The sequence below is a fragment of the Bison bison genome, unplaced genomic scaffold (genome assembly GCF_000754665.1).
Source record: "Bison bison bison isolate TAMUID 2011002044 unplaced genomic scaffold, Bison_UMD1.0 scf7180017864249, whole genome shotgun sequence".
Classification (NCBI taxonomy): Eukaryota; Metazoa; Chordata; class Mammalia; order Artiodactyla; family Bovidae; genus Bison; species Bison bison.
Window position 1 is genome coordinate 1,906,350 of NW_011494821.1, and position 16,484 is coordinate 1,922,833.

At 43.0% G+C, this 16,484-nt stretch overlaps 1 protein-coding gene and 1 pseudogene across 7 annotated transcripts in view; both read right to left on the minus strand.

The window, feature by feature from the left end:
* Positions 1–1,241: 1,241 nt before the first annotated feature.
* The window catches only part of KIAA0753 (KIAA0753 ortholog), a 66,574-nt gene continuing 51,331 nt past the window's right edge, over positions 1,242–16,484 (minus strand). For all 7 annotated transcript variants that reach the window (XM_010847444.1, XM_010847445.1, XM_010847438.1 and 4 more), the window contains 3 exons: positions 12,342–12,462; positions 11,635–11,859; positions 1,242–2,744 (listed from right to left, as the gene is read on the minus strand). In XM_010847444.1, coding sequence (XP_010845746.1) covers positions 2,627–2,744; positions 11,635–11,859; positions 12,342–12,462 — 464 coding nt within the window. In that variant the 3' untranslated portion in view covers positions 1,242–2,626. The remainder of the gene's footprint in view (positions 2,745–11,634; positions 11,860–12,341; positions 12,463–16,484) is intronic.
* On the minus strand, positions 6,173–8,280 carry LOC104993990 (annotated as a pseudogene).

A 16,484-nucleotide genomic window follows, 5' to 3' on the forward strand; every position in this document is an offset into this window, starting at 1 on the left:
GTTCCGAGGTAAAGAATCCACCTGCCAATGCAGCTGATGTGGGTTTGATCCCTGGGTTGAGAAGATCTCCTGGAGAAGGAAATGGCAACCCACTCCAGCCTTCTTGCCTGGGAAATTCAGAGGAAATGGACAGAGGAGCCTGGCAAGAGTCAGACACAACTTGGTGACAACTACATGGCTAGGCAGAGGCCTTGCCCTCAAGGAGCTGAACAGACAACAGGCAAACACGTTAACAGGTGAGACCCCCAGTGGCCAGGGCTGTGAAGCTGGACAGATCAGGGTGAGGAACACAGGAATTTCAGCATGTCTGTCCATTGGGACAGCCTATGTAACCCAGGAATACTACACTCATGCACTTCTCTGTTTCTGAAAAGAACACCTGGACAGGTCAGGAGAAAATTGGAGGGGACTAGAGAATGACCTAGACAGGACCAGCCTTTGCTCATGAACAAATGCTAGAGGTCTGGGATAATTGCAAGGCTGTACACAGGAAAATTTATATTTGAAGGATTCAACTTCCATTTTCAGATGAAAGTTTTAATTTCTTGTGGTTATTTTTGCATCTTCAAAGAATAAGCTTTGGCTCAGGAGGTTCGCTGTGGGCCAGGGTGGTGGAGTAGTGAGCAGACCCAGAAGCAGGTGTAAGCCTCACCCCCAGGCAGCAGAGACAGGGAGTAGGAGAGATGCTGGAAAGATCTGCAAACAAAGCAAAGGAGTCTGGACTCAACCCTATAGCAGACAGGACTTAGCAAAGGACTGCTCCAGACCACAGCGTCTGGAGGGGTGGCGTCACACGCTGAGCGCAGACAGGGAGATGTAGGAGGATGCATTCAAGTGAACTCTCAAAACTTCAACAACTATCTTTACAAGAGTAAGTAAACGAACCCATGCCCATGGCGTTGCTGAACATAGCTTGTTTGATCAGATTATCTCCCCATCCTGGGCCTCATTTGATTCATCTAAAAATGGGAATAATAATGGTATCCACCTCACAAGGATATGAGGATTAAATATATTAATACAAGGAAAGCATTTAGACCTATGGCTGGTACATAGTATGTGCTCAATAAATGTTAGCTTTCGTTATCATGTATTTCTTTCTGGGGGTGAATGAGAGGTGGCAAATAATCCACTATACTCATATTAAATATAAAAGTATTCTCAGTGGTTCCCGTAAATCCCACTTCACTTTGCCTGAGGGGGAAAAAGGATATGTAAATTATTTTAAACCAACATGTAGCTACTTTAAAATATCAACTTTATTTAAAAATCAACAATAAAAACTGCCACACAAATTATCAGTAACAGACACTTCTATCAATTCAAGTGTACATTATGTAATTCCTCAAATTAAAGACCTATAATTTCCCTTGAGGCCTTTTAAATTCTGAGGTTATATAAAATTAAGCAGGAAAACATTAACATTAAACGAAAATCAATTTTGCACAAGTACGTGTGATCAAGCAGCTTAAATTACCACCTGAAATACTTGTACTTCAGAGGCAAACCCCAGATGACAACACTGCATGTGCTATAAAAAGATTCACATTATCCCGTGGGGTGTGTCTCACGTCACTCGCTCTCTACATTTCTTTCACCAAGGCCTCAGGCAAAAAAAGTGAGGGGAACTTTTTCCAGGCAGTGGCCTTATTTTAGACACGTTCCTTTTCTTTTTCTGAACTCAGTTTCTGAAAGCACAAGAGGCTCTCCTCCTGAAAAAACAGGACTCATAAGATGCTCGAGGACTAAGCTGTCATGGTTCCTAAGTTTCTTCCTGTCTTGGGGGAGACCCTGTCGTCTTCACGCCATCCGGATCTACTCTGTCCTCCCACTCAGGCTCCCTTCCAGTGAGGAGACACGAGACACTCGTGACCTCAGCAGAGAGGAGAGTGAGCTCGTACCTCCGCCCAAACCCCAGAGAAGGCCAGCCTCTCCTGAGGTCCATAAACCCTCTGAATTCAGAGTTTTGTGTATCAGAATACGTCAACTCACAGCAACAGAAGACTTGAGGAACTAAAAATGTGAGGAAGCACCTAGCAACTGAGAATGAGAGGAGCATATGTTTACTGTTACACGCGGTAACTGCTGGGCTCCTGTTTTAATAACAGAGCAGGGCTGGGCAGCATAACCAAGTCCTGTGCTCGACAAAAGTCTGTAACCCAGCAGGACAGGTGTCCTGGTAGGAACTGTCAGAGCAGGGAACATGAGCCAGGTGATGGGACCAGAAAGTAACTGCTCTTGTGCTGGCATCAGGGCAGGTCAGCAGCAACTTGAATCCCTGTGTGAAGCAGACTTAATCTATTACCTTTCAGAACCTACTCATCATCAAACTGAGCCAGTAGAATGACCATGGTATTTCAATGGGAAAACTACACATTCAGGAAATATTACACTGTCGTTGATTCATGTTTCCTGGGCACTCATAAACAGGACACATCCCGTCATAAGCTACCAGAACCATTCGCTCTGACAATGAGGATCAGAGTGAGGCACGTCCTTCCTCCCGGTGGGCAGCTCTTCTGGTCCTGGAGGGACAGCTGAGGACAAAGCCTTCCTGTGGCTAAAACCAAGCAGGGGTGCCGCCCCTTGGTCAGTGTGACATGAGGGGCCCCGCCTTGGAGAGCCATCACGTAGCAGGTTCCAAGAATTCTGAGGTGAACACGGCTTCTGCGTAATCTTCACACATGTCCTGCAGTTCAGCGGCCACAGCCCCCAGGGCTTCGTCGACCAGCTCTTCTGAAAAGCTGGAAGACAAACAACACAGCTAAAAGTACATACAGCCAAGTATGGGAGCCATTGTCACTCAGCTGAGGGACTTACCAAGCCACTTCTAAGATTTAAATGGAAATTCAAAAGGCCAAGAAGAGCTAAAGTATTTTGGAAGAAGAAAAACAAGGTGAGAGCCCTTGCTTCCTTAGACAGTAAGAAGGTGGTGCTTGGACTCCAAAGTCAGGCTTGAGGTAGGGGCCTGTAACACCTACTGGATGGACCTCACCCTCGAGACAGCTGAAGCCAGAGACGGCCGGACGCTAACTAACTGGCCCAGCCCACTTCCCACGGCTTACCAACTGCCTGACAGAAGAAAGGATGGGGGCCTTCTCTATGGGACAGGGGCCAGGAAATTGCAAGTTTCTCTACACACACACACACACACACACACACGTGCATGGTACTTCTGGATACATTTTCCGAAAACATTCTCTTAAATAAGCCTGAAACAATTATAAAAATCTTAACATTAACACTCACATAATACTATTATCTTGGAGAAGGAAATGGCAACCCACTCCAGTATTCTTGCCTGGAGAATCCCACAGACAGAAGAGCCTGGTGGGCTACTGTTGATGGGGTCATAGAGTTGGACACGACTGAGTGACTAAGCACAAGCACAATACTATTATCCAATCTCACCTACAGACCTTTTCAATGTTTTTGCCAACTGTCCAAAAGATGTCCTTTGAAAGAAAAGATTCTGTAGATTGTCCAGGATTCAATGGAGGATCGCGAGTTGTAGTCGATGGTCAGTCACACGTCTTTAGTTTCATCTAGAATTGTTCTTCAGCCTTTGTCTTTTATGATCTTAATATTTTTTGAAGAGTAGAAGCTTTGTTTTTAAGAATGTCTCAGTGCGGATTTGTCTGACGCTTCCTCATGGTCAGGTTCAGGTTCTATGTTTCTGGAACAAATGCCCAGAAGGGATGTTGTGTCCCTTCGTGCATTATCTGTCTTGTTACAATGAGGTTAATTTTTGTCACTTGGTCATGCTGATGTCTGCCAAGTTTCTACCCTGCAGTTACTACCTCCCCTTTGTAATTAATACGTACGTTGCAGGGAGATACTTTGAGACTATGTAAATATTCTGCTTCTCATCAAACTTGCTGATTCAATTATTACAAGGTTGCCAACACTGATTTTCTAATTTCATCATTCCTTCTCTGTTCAATAGTTGGCATGCTACTATATGGAAGAGCCTTCCCTTCTCTATTACTTATTTATGAATTTATGTATCCATTCATTCATTCGTATCAGCTTGATCTTATGGATTCTTATTTTATTCAACAGTTTGTAATCTGTTTCTTTATTACTTATTATGATATTTAGTGTCCCCCCAAATGGTCGGCAGGAGCCCCTTCAAGTCAGCTCCCACGTCCTCTTGAGATGCCCCCATCATTCTTTGAACACTTCAGTTCCGGCACAAAATGAAGTTTCAGGTTCTTACATTTTCCCAGCCCCGTTCTTGGAACTGGCCAATTCTCCACGGAGCCCTGGTGCCTTGTCATGGAGAAGCGTATTTCAGAAACCACAGTCTGGGTACCAAGTGTGCCAGTTGCTAAGTGTGTCACGGCTTCCAGGTCCTCTCAGCAGACAGGCTCAGACAGACAGGTGCACAGATGCACCACCCGTGTCTCTCTCTGTATTTATCAAAAACCGTAAGTCGTAATACCTCCAATCTCACTTCAAAACAGAGGATTCATTCTAGCCTTTCCCCTGAAACCTGACTCTCATTATTCACAATATACTTATTCAATCAGTACTAAAATACAGAGAAAGTAATTTTAGAATTGTTAACCCATGCTGCTGGGTAAAAGAAACTTACTTATTAGAATCTAACATGTGTTTACAGTCTTTGTCTTTAGCCAGAGGGTACAGAGTCAAAATACTACATTCAAAAGTGACTTAGACAAGTTCTTATCTGTATGTATCCCTTTAGTGTGGCTACTTCTTGGATATACAGTCAGTTTCTTCCTGTATTCCAATTTAGGGTCGCTCAACATCCTCCAAACCTTGTTGAATTTGGAGGGTTGTATAGGAAACATTAACAGTTCCGAAGTATACAAAAGAGGAAATGAAGCTAAGTGTCCCTCCCCTTTTCCTCTCCCTTCTACCCCATTCCTGTCCCAGCTGTTTTCTGGTTTTGTTTTTATTGAGGGGGGACAGCTAATCTGACCATCTTTAGTCTTTTAATGGGTGTGTAAAGTGCTCTTTGATTAACCTAATTCTGATACAGCCGAATTTCTACTACTAAAATACTAAGTATTTTCTTTATGTCTATTTGTTCTCTCTTCTTAACTTTTTTAGGATTCTGTGATTGTTTAAATTACTTTTTCACTTTTAATTTGGGTATTATACACTATTTTACTGTTCTTTGAGTGGCCACTCTAGATTACAATAAGCATCCTTGACTTAAAGTCTAACATTAATTGATATTCTTACCAGTTTCCCAGATAATGCAAGAACCTTAGGACACTAAGCGTATTTATCCTCTTCCCAATTTCTATGCTACTGTTATCATGTACTTCAGTATATATTCATACACCCCCATAAGACATCAGTTTATTGTTTTATAGTCAATATTCACTTGCCTACATATTGACTTTTTCTTAATTCATGCTTCTTGTATTTCTGACTTTTCATCTGTGACTGTTTTTGCTCTGCCTGAAAAATACCCTTTCGCTATTTCCTATAGAGATGGTCTACTGGTAATAAATTTTTGCGGCTTTGTTTAGAACCTTTCCTGCCTTCCTTCTTGAGGTACATTTCACTGGGCTTACATCCAGACTGGCAGCTTTCTCTTTTGGAACTTTACACCAGGGCATCCAGCCTCCACTGTTTGTCCTTCTTCTGGCTGATTTTTAAGATTTTTTTTTCTCTTGGTCTTTCATTTTCCAACAATACTGTGATATATGCTACATACGGATTTCTTTTGTTTTTCTTGCTTGGGACTTTGAGAGTTTCTTGAATCTGTGGCTTGATGTCTAGTGTTACTTTGGGGAAGTTATCGGCCATGATCTCTCTGGATGTCATTCTGACCCATTCCCTCTCCTTCCTCTCCTGTGACCCCAGCCACATGTGTATTAGACCTTGACCTTTATCCTCCATGCTGCTCATCCTCTCTCTTCATTTTCACCTTTTTGTGTGTCTCCATGCATCACTCATGGCTTCCCAGGTGGCACTAGTGGTAAAGAACCCACCTGCAAATGCAGGAGGCATAAGAGTCCCAGGTTGGATCCCTCGGTAGGGAAGATGCCCTGGAGAAGGAGATGGCACCCACTCGTTTTCTTGCCTGGAGAATCCCATGGACAGAGGAGCCTGGCGGGCTACAGTCCGTAGGGTTGCAAAGAGTCGGACACAACTGAGGCGACTGAGCACAGCACGTGCTTCACTCCAGATATTTTCTTCTATTCTATGTCCAAGTCTCTAACTTTTTTCTCCCCCCACCCCCAAACAAGATACTTTATTTGTCACCATTAAAGTCTGAATTTTAAGCAGATTTATGGACTGGTGGCTCGTATCCATCAGTTCGTCCAACTTTAGCACCTGTCTCTAGCTTTTGCAGAATGACTACCTTCACATGCAGCTCCATGAGTTTTCCCCACTCAAACTTAGGCTTCTTCAGCATTTTTACTTTTCTAACAATAATGTCATGGAGCAGATAAATAGATTGGCAAGCTTTTCTGCCTTTTCCCATGCTGTCTGGAATCAACTTACTGACTGCCTCTTTCATGTCGCGTGTCTGCAGCTCTTGGGTCATGGTTTCTACCATCTTGTGGATTTGGTGAACCTGATGGTGCTGGGCATAAGAGGTCTTCCAAATCTCTTTGTTGCCTTTTTTCAGTAAAACCCACACAGAACAGATGAAGCACATAACTGTTGGTAGTCTTGACATCAACGCGAGCTTCAATCACGGTCTGCCATTTTTTGATCATGGAGCACCTTTTGTCAGATCATATCATGGAAATTAATCAGGCAGCTTTTGCCCTGAGCATCCACAGTAATTAGCTTGAATTTTCTAAATGCAACTGCACCAGTCACAGATCAGCAAGGCTCACTTCAAAAACACGACCCTTGAGGCCACCATATGTGATTTGGGTTGAGTTCTCATGACTAGTGTTTTCCCAATATTTCTTATACTGAACATAGTTGGTCCTTTCACATTATACCAATGTTTCTTAGAAAATAGGTCAACCACTTTCTTCTTGGCTCCCTTTTCACCTCCTTTCATAAGATGCTTACTCATGCTAACCACCATAGGTGCTACTCAGAGAGCCAAAAGGCTCTAAATTTTTCTTTGGATGTGTCTAATTTGTTATTAAGCCCATTTGATGGGTCGCTTATCCCATGGACGGAGCAGCATGGTAGGCTACAGTCCATGGGGTCGGTCAGACACGACTAAGCGACTTCACTTTCACTTTTCACTTTCATTTCAGAAACTGTACTTTTCAGTTCTTGAATGTCCACATGGATTTAGTTTTACTCCCAGTTCTCTGCCAAAATTCTACCTCTATGTACACAGTATGCACAGGTATTTTAATATCTGAGTCTGATGGCTCTAATGTGTGGAGCTGCCGTGGGTCTGTTCTTGTTATTGTCGTGTCTCTCCACGGCCAGGCTTTTTTACCATTTATCAGATACTAAGTTTGAAAACTGCAGGAATAATTTAAATCCTAAGATGGTGTTATAAATCTTCTGAGAAAAGTTACGTTTGCTTCTGCTCAGTGGCTGTGAGGCAACAATCTAGAATGACTTCAGCTCAGTCTCAGAAGTGAGACGAAGTGGAGCCAAGTGGAGTCCTGGGAGGGCCTGCCGGCATCCAGGTCACCCTTATTCCAGAGTGCCACCCTGCAGGGTCCCCATGAGAAGTGAGCAAAGTGCGTCAGGTCAGCCCTCGGCAAGCCCTTAATTCCCACCGCTATCCTTTGATCTGAAAAGACCACTGGAAGTGCCATTCACCTTCCCCCAGAACCACAATCCAGGGTCAGACGAGGGCTAACTTCCTTGGGTCTCTGTCTTCTCCAGGATCCTGGCCCAGTTATTCCTTATTACCTAGTTAACTTCCTGGTGCCTTCAAGCATGTATGTTTTATTTTGGATCTAGCTTTTCTATTAACAGTGATCCTCAGTGGGAGAGGCGGTCCAAATTACCAAGTACATCCTTACTAGAAGCAGAAGTGATTATTTGTGCTTTTTTTTGTTTTGTTTTTATGCTCGCCTTGCTTTGCTTTCTATATTCCTATCACTAATTCATGCCCAAACTATGAGAGAAACACAAATACATTCAATGTGTGCTCCCAATACAAGCTCCAAAGCACATTAGGTCATGTATCTGTTTTCTTCTTTGTTAACCTTTCTTACCCTGTCTTCCCTGTCTGGAAATTATTCCTCCTAGAGCCCTCTGTCCTCCTATTCTAGACTAGTTTTCTATGCTCACCGAAAAATTCTCTTGGAGGGACTTCCTTGGTGGTCTTGGTTAAGACTCTGCACCTCCTCTGTAGGGGGCTCAGGTTTGATCCTTGTGGGGAACTAAAGACCCCACATGCTGCGTGGTGCAGCCAAAATTTAAATTTAAAAAAAAAAAAAAATTCTCTTGAAAATAGCTTTTGCTGTTTTCCTGGAAGTTCCATGTTAGAGTTCCCAATTTCCCAAATCCTCTTTCTTCATGCCTTCCTCTTCCTCTTTCTCCTGCTGATGGTAAACACCCTCTAGAAGCTTACTGAGAAACTGCATTTTTCTACACTTTGCATACCTTAAACTGCCTTTATTCTACCCTTTTATTTGATAAGTTAGCTGGGCACAGAATTCCAGGGTAAACTTTGGAAGCATGCTCTTATATCCTGTAGCAGGGCTGCTACTGACAACACACCCTTCTCAGTTCTGATTATTTGAGCGTGCCCAGTTCTAACTCTGGAGCCGTGCGTCACCTTCTCCTTACACGACGATGCTCGCATTTCCTGTGCACAACAACATGTCATGAGGTGTTCAGTTTCATTTATTCATGCATTTATTCACCCACACACTCGCAGTGAACAACTAGTGAATCCTTTCAATCTAGAGACTAATGACCTTCTGGAGATTCTTATAGTATTTCCTTGTTCGTTTTCCATTCCTCCTTTTCCCCTCTTCTCACATTCTGTAAATCCTGATATTCCAATGTTTTCTGTTACTCTAGCCTCCGTAGCTTTCACGGTTTTCAGCAAATGTTGGGATCTTTTAGTGATCTACTCTATTCAAGAATGAGAATCAGTTAAGCCTCCTATGCTCTGACTCCCTTGCACGCATGCATCCCCAGTGCTTCTCCTTCCTGAGTCTTACCAAGATTCTTCTGCACAAATTAGCTTGATTCCTGGCTCTATCCTCATCGGGTTCTTGGCTCTCTCTGGTCTGGTAAGTCACTGCCCATTTGTCTAACTGCTTCATGGCTTCCAAAATTTTCCTGCTGGTTCTTACCTGCTGTCATTTCTGGTTTCATGCCTTTTATTCAGTTTTTCAGTGACATACAGTGGGACAGGGCTACAAGGAGTAGAGATAAATCATATGTGCAGTCTGTTGTTTTCAACCAGAAGTCTCCTGATTTGTTTTTCCAACCAGGAATCCTTAAGAGTTTGCTTTCACTAAAAGCATCATCACCTTAAACCTTTCCTTTCAGAATCATGCTTTTATTTACATCCAGTTTATATTATCTGCCCCTTCTGATCACTGGAATAGTCCTTTTCTCCAGGTGAAGGGAGGAATGGAGACAATAAAATAAAGAGGAAAAACTCAGCTGATTTCTCCCTCACCCAAGAGGCATCAGATGAAGCCAACTGTCCTTGGATATTTCTTCCAGATTAGATCAATACACTTCTCATCTTTGGAACACCCAAACAAGAAACAAGAGAGATCAAAAGCAGAGCTAGAATATTTAGATGTGCCGTCACTTGAGGGTCAGGGACAAGAGAGGAGAACATCTGTGAAATTCAGGCATATTAACAGCTCTAACTTCTACGTCTTAGGGTATTTGTCCTCACAGGGGGAGAGAGCTTCCTCCTACATCTACAAAACAACTGTAACAGAATGTATCACTAATCAAGTGGTAAGAATGTCATACAGGGAACAGTCTATCTTCTTTAACTTATTTTAAATTCCCCAAGATGCCAGTTAGCCTAATCAATCCAGACAGGCTCTGTGCAAACCAGTGGGCATGCTACAGGGCTGCAGGTTAATGCACGGAAGCAAGTCAAGTTCACTGTACTCTCCTCCCTAGGAAATACACGTGGCATCTCAACCAGAACAAAGGGTCTTCATATGCTTCAAAGGGTACGTACATTATGAGAAGTCTTAGGACTTCAGGTTTGACTTAAGGGAGTGGACATGTGATTATCTCTGATCCCACCCAAATCTCAGGAGATAAATGAACACATGAAACTACATGAAGAAAAAGACAAAAGTAGATGAGACAGGTAATCAAAACGACTCAGCAGTTCAGAGGAAATGCAGAGGAAGCAGAAACCTTAGGGTGCATAGAGAAAGACAACAAGGAAAAGCAAGCTGATCTGTCTCACAGAACATTACAAAGTCTCTGGAAGTAAGAGAACCAGGAACCATGAAAGTGGAAAGAAGTATTATTGGGTAGGGGATGAGAATGCAGATTGAGACTGCAGGATGAGCTGGTAGATTGATGGGTCTCCACCCCTGCTCGTGGCAGCTACGTGACAATCCCTCCTTCACCCCCACAAAGGAAGGGAGGCATATTCTTTGGGAAAAATTAATCAGGAATTTAAAACTCAACCAAATCATCAGTCAAGTATGAAGATAAGACACTTTCAAACATATAAATCTCAGGAACTGTCCTGAGATACACAAAGCAGGATAGGCTCCATCAAAGTAAGGGAGTAAACCAGGAAGGAGGAAGACACGTGGGAAGAGAACACAAAGACCCTAACACGGGAGGGAGAACCTCATGCCAGGGTGGTGATGAAGACACGTGGCAGGACAAGAGCCACACCGCAGATCTAGAGAGTGCTTGGGCCAGGCTGGGGCAGAAGGAAAGAGAGTCTCAGGAGAAAGAGTGGGGGTAGAGGTGAGATTAACCAACACATCGAATCATGAGGAAAATTATGTTGAGAGGTGTTGGCTAGAGTCTGAAGAACTTGAATAATATATTAAAAAAAATAAGCAACTTAAAAAGAGGCAATTATTAACTCCTGGAACATGTGTGAAACCTGTTCAAGAAAGATGTCATAACAGTATACTCTAGGTTCACTGATGAAAATTATCTGCTCGTATAATAATAAAATGATACTCGTAAGGACTTTAAATTTGAGCACTATTTCTAAAGAATGAATCTGCACACATCTCTCAATTGAATATTTACATGAAAGAAGGCTGCCCATTCTTCAAATGCCTAGCAGCAGTGGGACTGGTTTCTGGTTGAGTCCCACAGAACTCCCCTTTCTCAGGGGAGGCGACAGCCAAAAGAAGGTCAAGTGTAGTGAAGTCTATAGACCTGCTGTCCTGGTGCAAGTCTGACCTGACCATGAAGATTTCAAGATCGTAACTGCTTCCTGCCCAGTCATAATTCACGTTCTCTGATGACGCTGACCTCACTAACACCAACAGGAAGCCTGCCCTGAACGAAGTTTCTACTTCTGGCAGAAGGCTGCGGCATGCTCCTTGGGATGGCATCAGCCATGCTGTTTTCCCATCTCCTCTCCCTGAAGAAAGGCACTTGGCAGAGAAAGCTTGTTCCTCAGCCCCGGAGCAGCCACTGGAACTTCAGGGCCCAAAATCTTGGCCTGAGACCTTGGCCAGGCCTTTCTGCAGTCAAGTTAACACATGGCAGCCTGTTCCCCAACAGAGCGCACGCCCTCCTACTGACCTTTCAGCTATGAGCCACGGGTTGAAGGAGCCCACGGCCTCGTGTGCAATCACCCGCAAGTAGTGCTCGAAACGGCGGCAGTAGTCACCAATGCTACGACGCATGGCCAGCGGGACGAAGAGGGCAGCTCGGCCTTCGGTCTGTTGAGCATCTTCTAAAAGGGAGGGAAGGGGAGCTTCTCTTTTCTCCGATCTCTCCTCTGTAACCACACTTTCATCCAGGGAACTGAGAGCAAATAAAAATGATGAGAGCATTCAAAATCATCTGCAAGTGAAAGTAAACTGTTAATGCATCCTGATGGTTAGACAACCAAAGGCTGACCTTCATTTCCCTTCCTCACGCTGCACCAACCCAACATCACCACTCACTGTTTCTCCTTTACATGAACCAACCATCCTCATGGGAGCAACATCTGGACAAAAGAATTCTTAAAGCAAATCTTGCCATAATGACCTGCAAAAGTCACCTGTGCCACTGTGATGCTTTCAATCGTAAAATTCAGCTGTTACTAAAGGCTCCTTAAGATGCAACACACTCAATGCCCATCTTATAAACACACTGCTTTGCTGGGCCATCTTGGAGTTTGGCAAGATCTTGGTCAAGAGAAGAATCTCTCTCTGTCTTGTGGTTATCAAAGGAAAGCAAAATCTAACAAGGTCAAAGGTAACCAACTACAAATGAAATCAGACAGGCTCGTGACCACTTACGCGCCATTGCAGGGCCCTTCTAACATGATGTTCACATCTGGGTCTTTTCGAGCTGCTGTCTTTGTGATCCTGATTGGATGAGGAGAAAGAGGCCTTTCACTCACCGCTGGAAATCTGTGGTCTAGAAAAGGAGAGGTATAAAATGACTGTATGTAAAGAAATGCTGGAGTAGACATCAGAGCTGTCCTACTGGCCAGTAACCTGTGAGGAAATGCACAGGCATGTCTCTTAAGCGGAAGGGTTGAGCTGGCAGTGCAAAAGGCACACAATGCCTTTGTTCTACCTGAAAAGGTGAATTCAAAAGTCAGCAAGAAACAAACCAATGAGAAGTTAGTTTTAAAAAATAAGGAACTTGTTTCAAAGCTTCTGTCAGCTCTGAGGTAGACTCCTTGAAGAGGCCTGTGCAAAGCCAGGTTCCATTAGGATCCACTCCCCATTCAAGGAGTCTTGAGCGGTTGGGTTTGTTTCTAACCTTTAAATTATCTGATTACTGGAGAAGGGGAAAAAAACACACTCACACCTGAACACTTGATTAGCTGACAATTTGTCTCAGCTTCGCTGGGAAAATCTGCATGATGACAGTCAAAACATTAACTTATTAACTATACATTGGGGCAGGCTTGACAGCTCTTTGGAGTTTCAGATTATTTATATTTTTAAACACATTTCAGATGTAAAAAGAAAATTGCCCTTCTCTTAGGTAAAGAGCACGTATAAGTCAAACACCTTTCTCTGACTCATGTATTTCTTTGTTTATGATTTTTAACACACAGGAATACAGTATAGGTCTTTCCCTGGTGATCTAGAGGTTAAGAATCCACAGGTTAAGACTCCACACTTCCAATGCAGGGGGTGTGGGTTCGATCCCTGGTTGGGAAACCAAGATCTCACATGCCATGCAATAGTGGCCAAATTTTTTTTTTTAATTTTCAAAAAATTTTTAAAAATATTAATAAAAAGAAATACTGCATAAGTCAGTTTTTATAAAAATATTACTGAAAGTACAATCGATTTTTAATTGACTTCAGAAAAGACAGAATAAGAGATACAGATTCGACACTGCACAATTCACAAATCACTTTAAATCTGGTTTTTGTGATGCAATTAAACATACAATCAGAATAATTAAAGACAGAGGGTTCTTATGAGGATTTCATGATTCTGGATTTAAAGTATCCACAAATTTGTTTCAGTTCTTGGTGTTCTACAAAGCTCCTTTGAAATGCATACCTAGACTCCAGCAGAGTCAGAGATAGTGACTAATAATTTAAATTGTCCTTGAAAAAGAGAACACTGAGTCCTTGGTAAGGCTATCTTCTGCACGATGCAACCTGACTGTGGCCAATGGCCAAACCAACAGTGAAACAGTTGCCCTTCAGCACTCCCCTTTCCTCTGCTTCCAAACCGAAAGATGCCACTAATTCACCAGGCAATGATGAGAAGGCTCCTCCCTGGGTCATGCCCCTGCTAGGTACAGCTGGGATACTACTTAATATGATAAACCTCTCTGGCTTATTTGGGAGACATAAAGACCCTCCCGGAGAAGGCAAGAGCAACCGACTCCAGTACTCTTGCCTGGGAAATCTCATGGAGGGAGGAGCCCGGTGGGCTGCAGTCCATGGGTTGCGAAGAGTCAGACACGACTGAGCGACTTCACTTTCACTTTTCACTTTTCACTTTTGTGCACTGGAGAAGGAAATGGCAACCCACTCCAGTGTTCTTGCCTGGAGGGTCCCAGGGACGGGGGAGCCTGGTGGGCTGCCGTCTATGGGGTCGCACAATGTCAGACACGACTGATGCGACTTAGCAGCAGCAGCAGCAAAGACCCTCCACAAACATCTCTAACAGGGTAGGACACAGCAGAAGTCTATGGGAGTTCACAGGAAGAAGCGAACATAAAGCGGGCCTGGAAGAATGGTTCACCTGTCATGTGAGGACAAACACAGAAGCTAGAGTAGGGCTAGGGGAGAGAGAGAGAGAATGAGACGAACAAAGAATGGAGCTTGAAAAATTACCAGCACTGGGACTTCCCTGGTGGCTCAGTGGTAAAGAATACACCTGCCAGCATAGGAGACACAGGTTCGATCCCTGATCCGGGAAGATTCCACATGCCGTGGAGCAACTAAGCCGGTACGCCACAACTACTGGGCCTGCGCTCTAGAGTCTGAGAACCTCAACCACTGAGTCCACACGCTGCAACTACCAAAGCCGGCATGCCTGAGGGCCCCGTGCTTCGCGTCTAGAGAAGTCACCACATGAGAGAAGTCTGCCCACAACCAGAGAGTGGCCCCTGCTTGCCACCCACGCAGCACCGAAGAGCCAGCACAGCCATAAATAAATAAAACTATAAAGTGGTACACTTTAAAAACAATTACCCAAACTGAAAGGAATGAATCTCTATTGTGTTTACATGGCTCATTTTTCAGTCAAAATGTGACACAGAGAACATTTTACCTAAGACAATACCCAAAACTCATACTCTTTTAAAGAAGTGTATGTACATATGCTGCTATTATGAATCTTCTATACCCACAACTTCCTTTCCTTCTCTTAATACTCACAGTACCAAAAATCCTTTAGAGGTAATGTTTAACCACATTTTATTTTCCTTCTTTCATTGAGTAAAGTACTAACTGATAAGCATGAGTCAAAGAGAACTTGAGCAACACACCCCAGCCCAAATTGCGACAGTGGCCTAGCAACTGCAGCCAAAAGGCATATGTATGAATTTTTAAAAGTGGAAGAGAAAACTGAAAGTCTTTTCAACAAATAGTGTAAGAACAAATGAATATCCATTAGCAGAAGGAAAAATGAACCTCAACCTCTACCTCAAACCAGAGGCAAGTTTTATTCAAGATGGATCACAGGCCTATACATACAAGCCAAAACCATAAAGCTTCTAGAAGAAAACAAGAGCTTCTCTTCTCAACTTGGGAATAGGCAAAGGTTTATGAGATCAAAGAAAGAAAAATCTATACAAGAAACATTGGATAGCTTAGACTTTATCAAAATTTAAAATGTTTCCTCGTAACAAAACACATTTTAGAAAATACATACGTGAGCTACAGATGGGGGAAAACATTTGCAAACATTCACCCGAGTAGATCAGTGGCTGCTGGGAAGAGATGGGGGAGAATGAGAAGTGATTGCTAATGGTAGCTGGGATTCTTGTCAGGGTGATGAAAATGTTCTGGAATTAGACAGCAATGACATTTGCAACATTCTGTAAATATACTAAAAACGACTCGACTTTAAAAGGATGAATTTTATGGTATGTGAATTATATCTCAATAGAGCTGTTTTGAAAATAGTATATATATGGCAAAGAATTCACACCCAAATGCATGAAGAATTCCTATAACTCAAACATAAAAAGTCAATCCAATTTTTTTTAATGTAAAAAAAAGACTTGGACACTTCATAAAGAAAGATATGCAAATGACTAATAATTACCTGAAAATGTTCTAAACTTCATTATTTACCAAAGAAATGAAATTAAAGCCACAAAGACATATTGCTACAGGTCCACCAGAATGGTTATAATGAAAAAGACTTTGACAATTCAAATGTTGGCAAGGATCTCTAGCAATAGGAACTCAATGCAGGGAGTGTAAAATGGTACAGTCACTTTGGGGAAATGTTTGACAGTTTTTTATAAAGTTAGACATGTGCCTAGCCCATAATCTGGCAAATCTACTCAGGTTTTTATCCAAGAGAAATGAAAACCTATGTCCATAAAAAGATTACACATGAATACACTCAGCAGATTTCTAATAGACCCAAATTAGAAACAATCAAATGCAGATCTCCAGGCAAATGGCTAAACTAGATGTGGTCCCTGTGCACAAAGGAATACCGCTCAGCAATAAAAAGGAACGGACGCTGACACAAAGTGGGCAGGCTGAACAGTGGCTCCCCAGGATGTCCAGATTCTGACGCCGGAAACCTGGGAATGTCTCTAATATAGCAGGAGAGACTTTAAGGATCCTGAGATGGGGAAAGTAACCTGGATCACTGGGATGGGCCCTAAAGGTAACCAACAAGTCACTGTAAGAGGCAAGCAGAGGAAGATGTGACTCAGGAGGAGAAGGCAGTGTGAAGGCAGAAGCAGTCTGGAGCAGTACAGCCACAAGCCAGGAACGC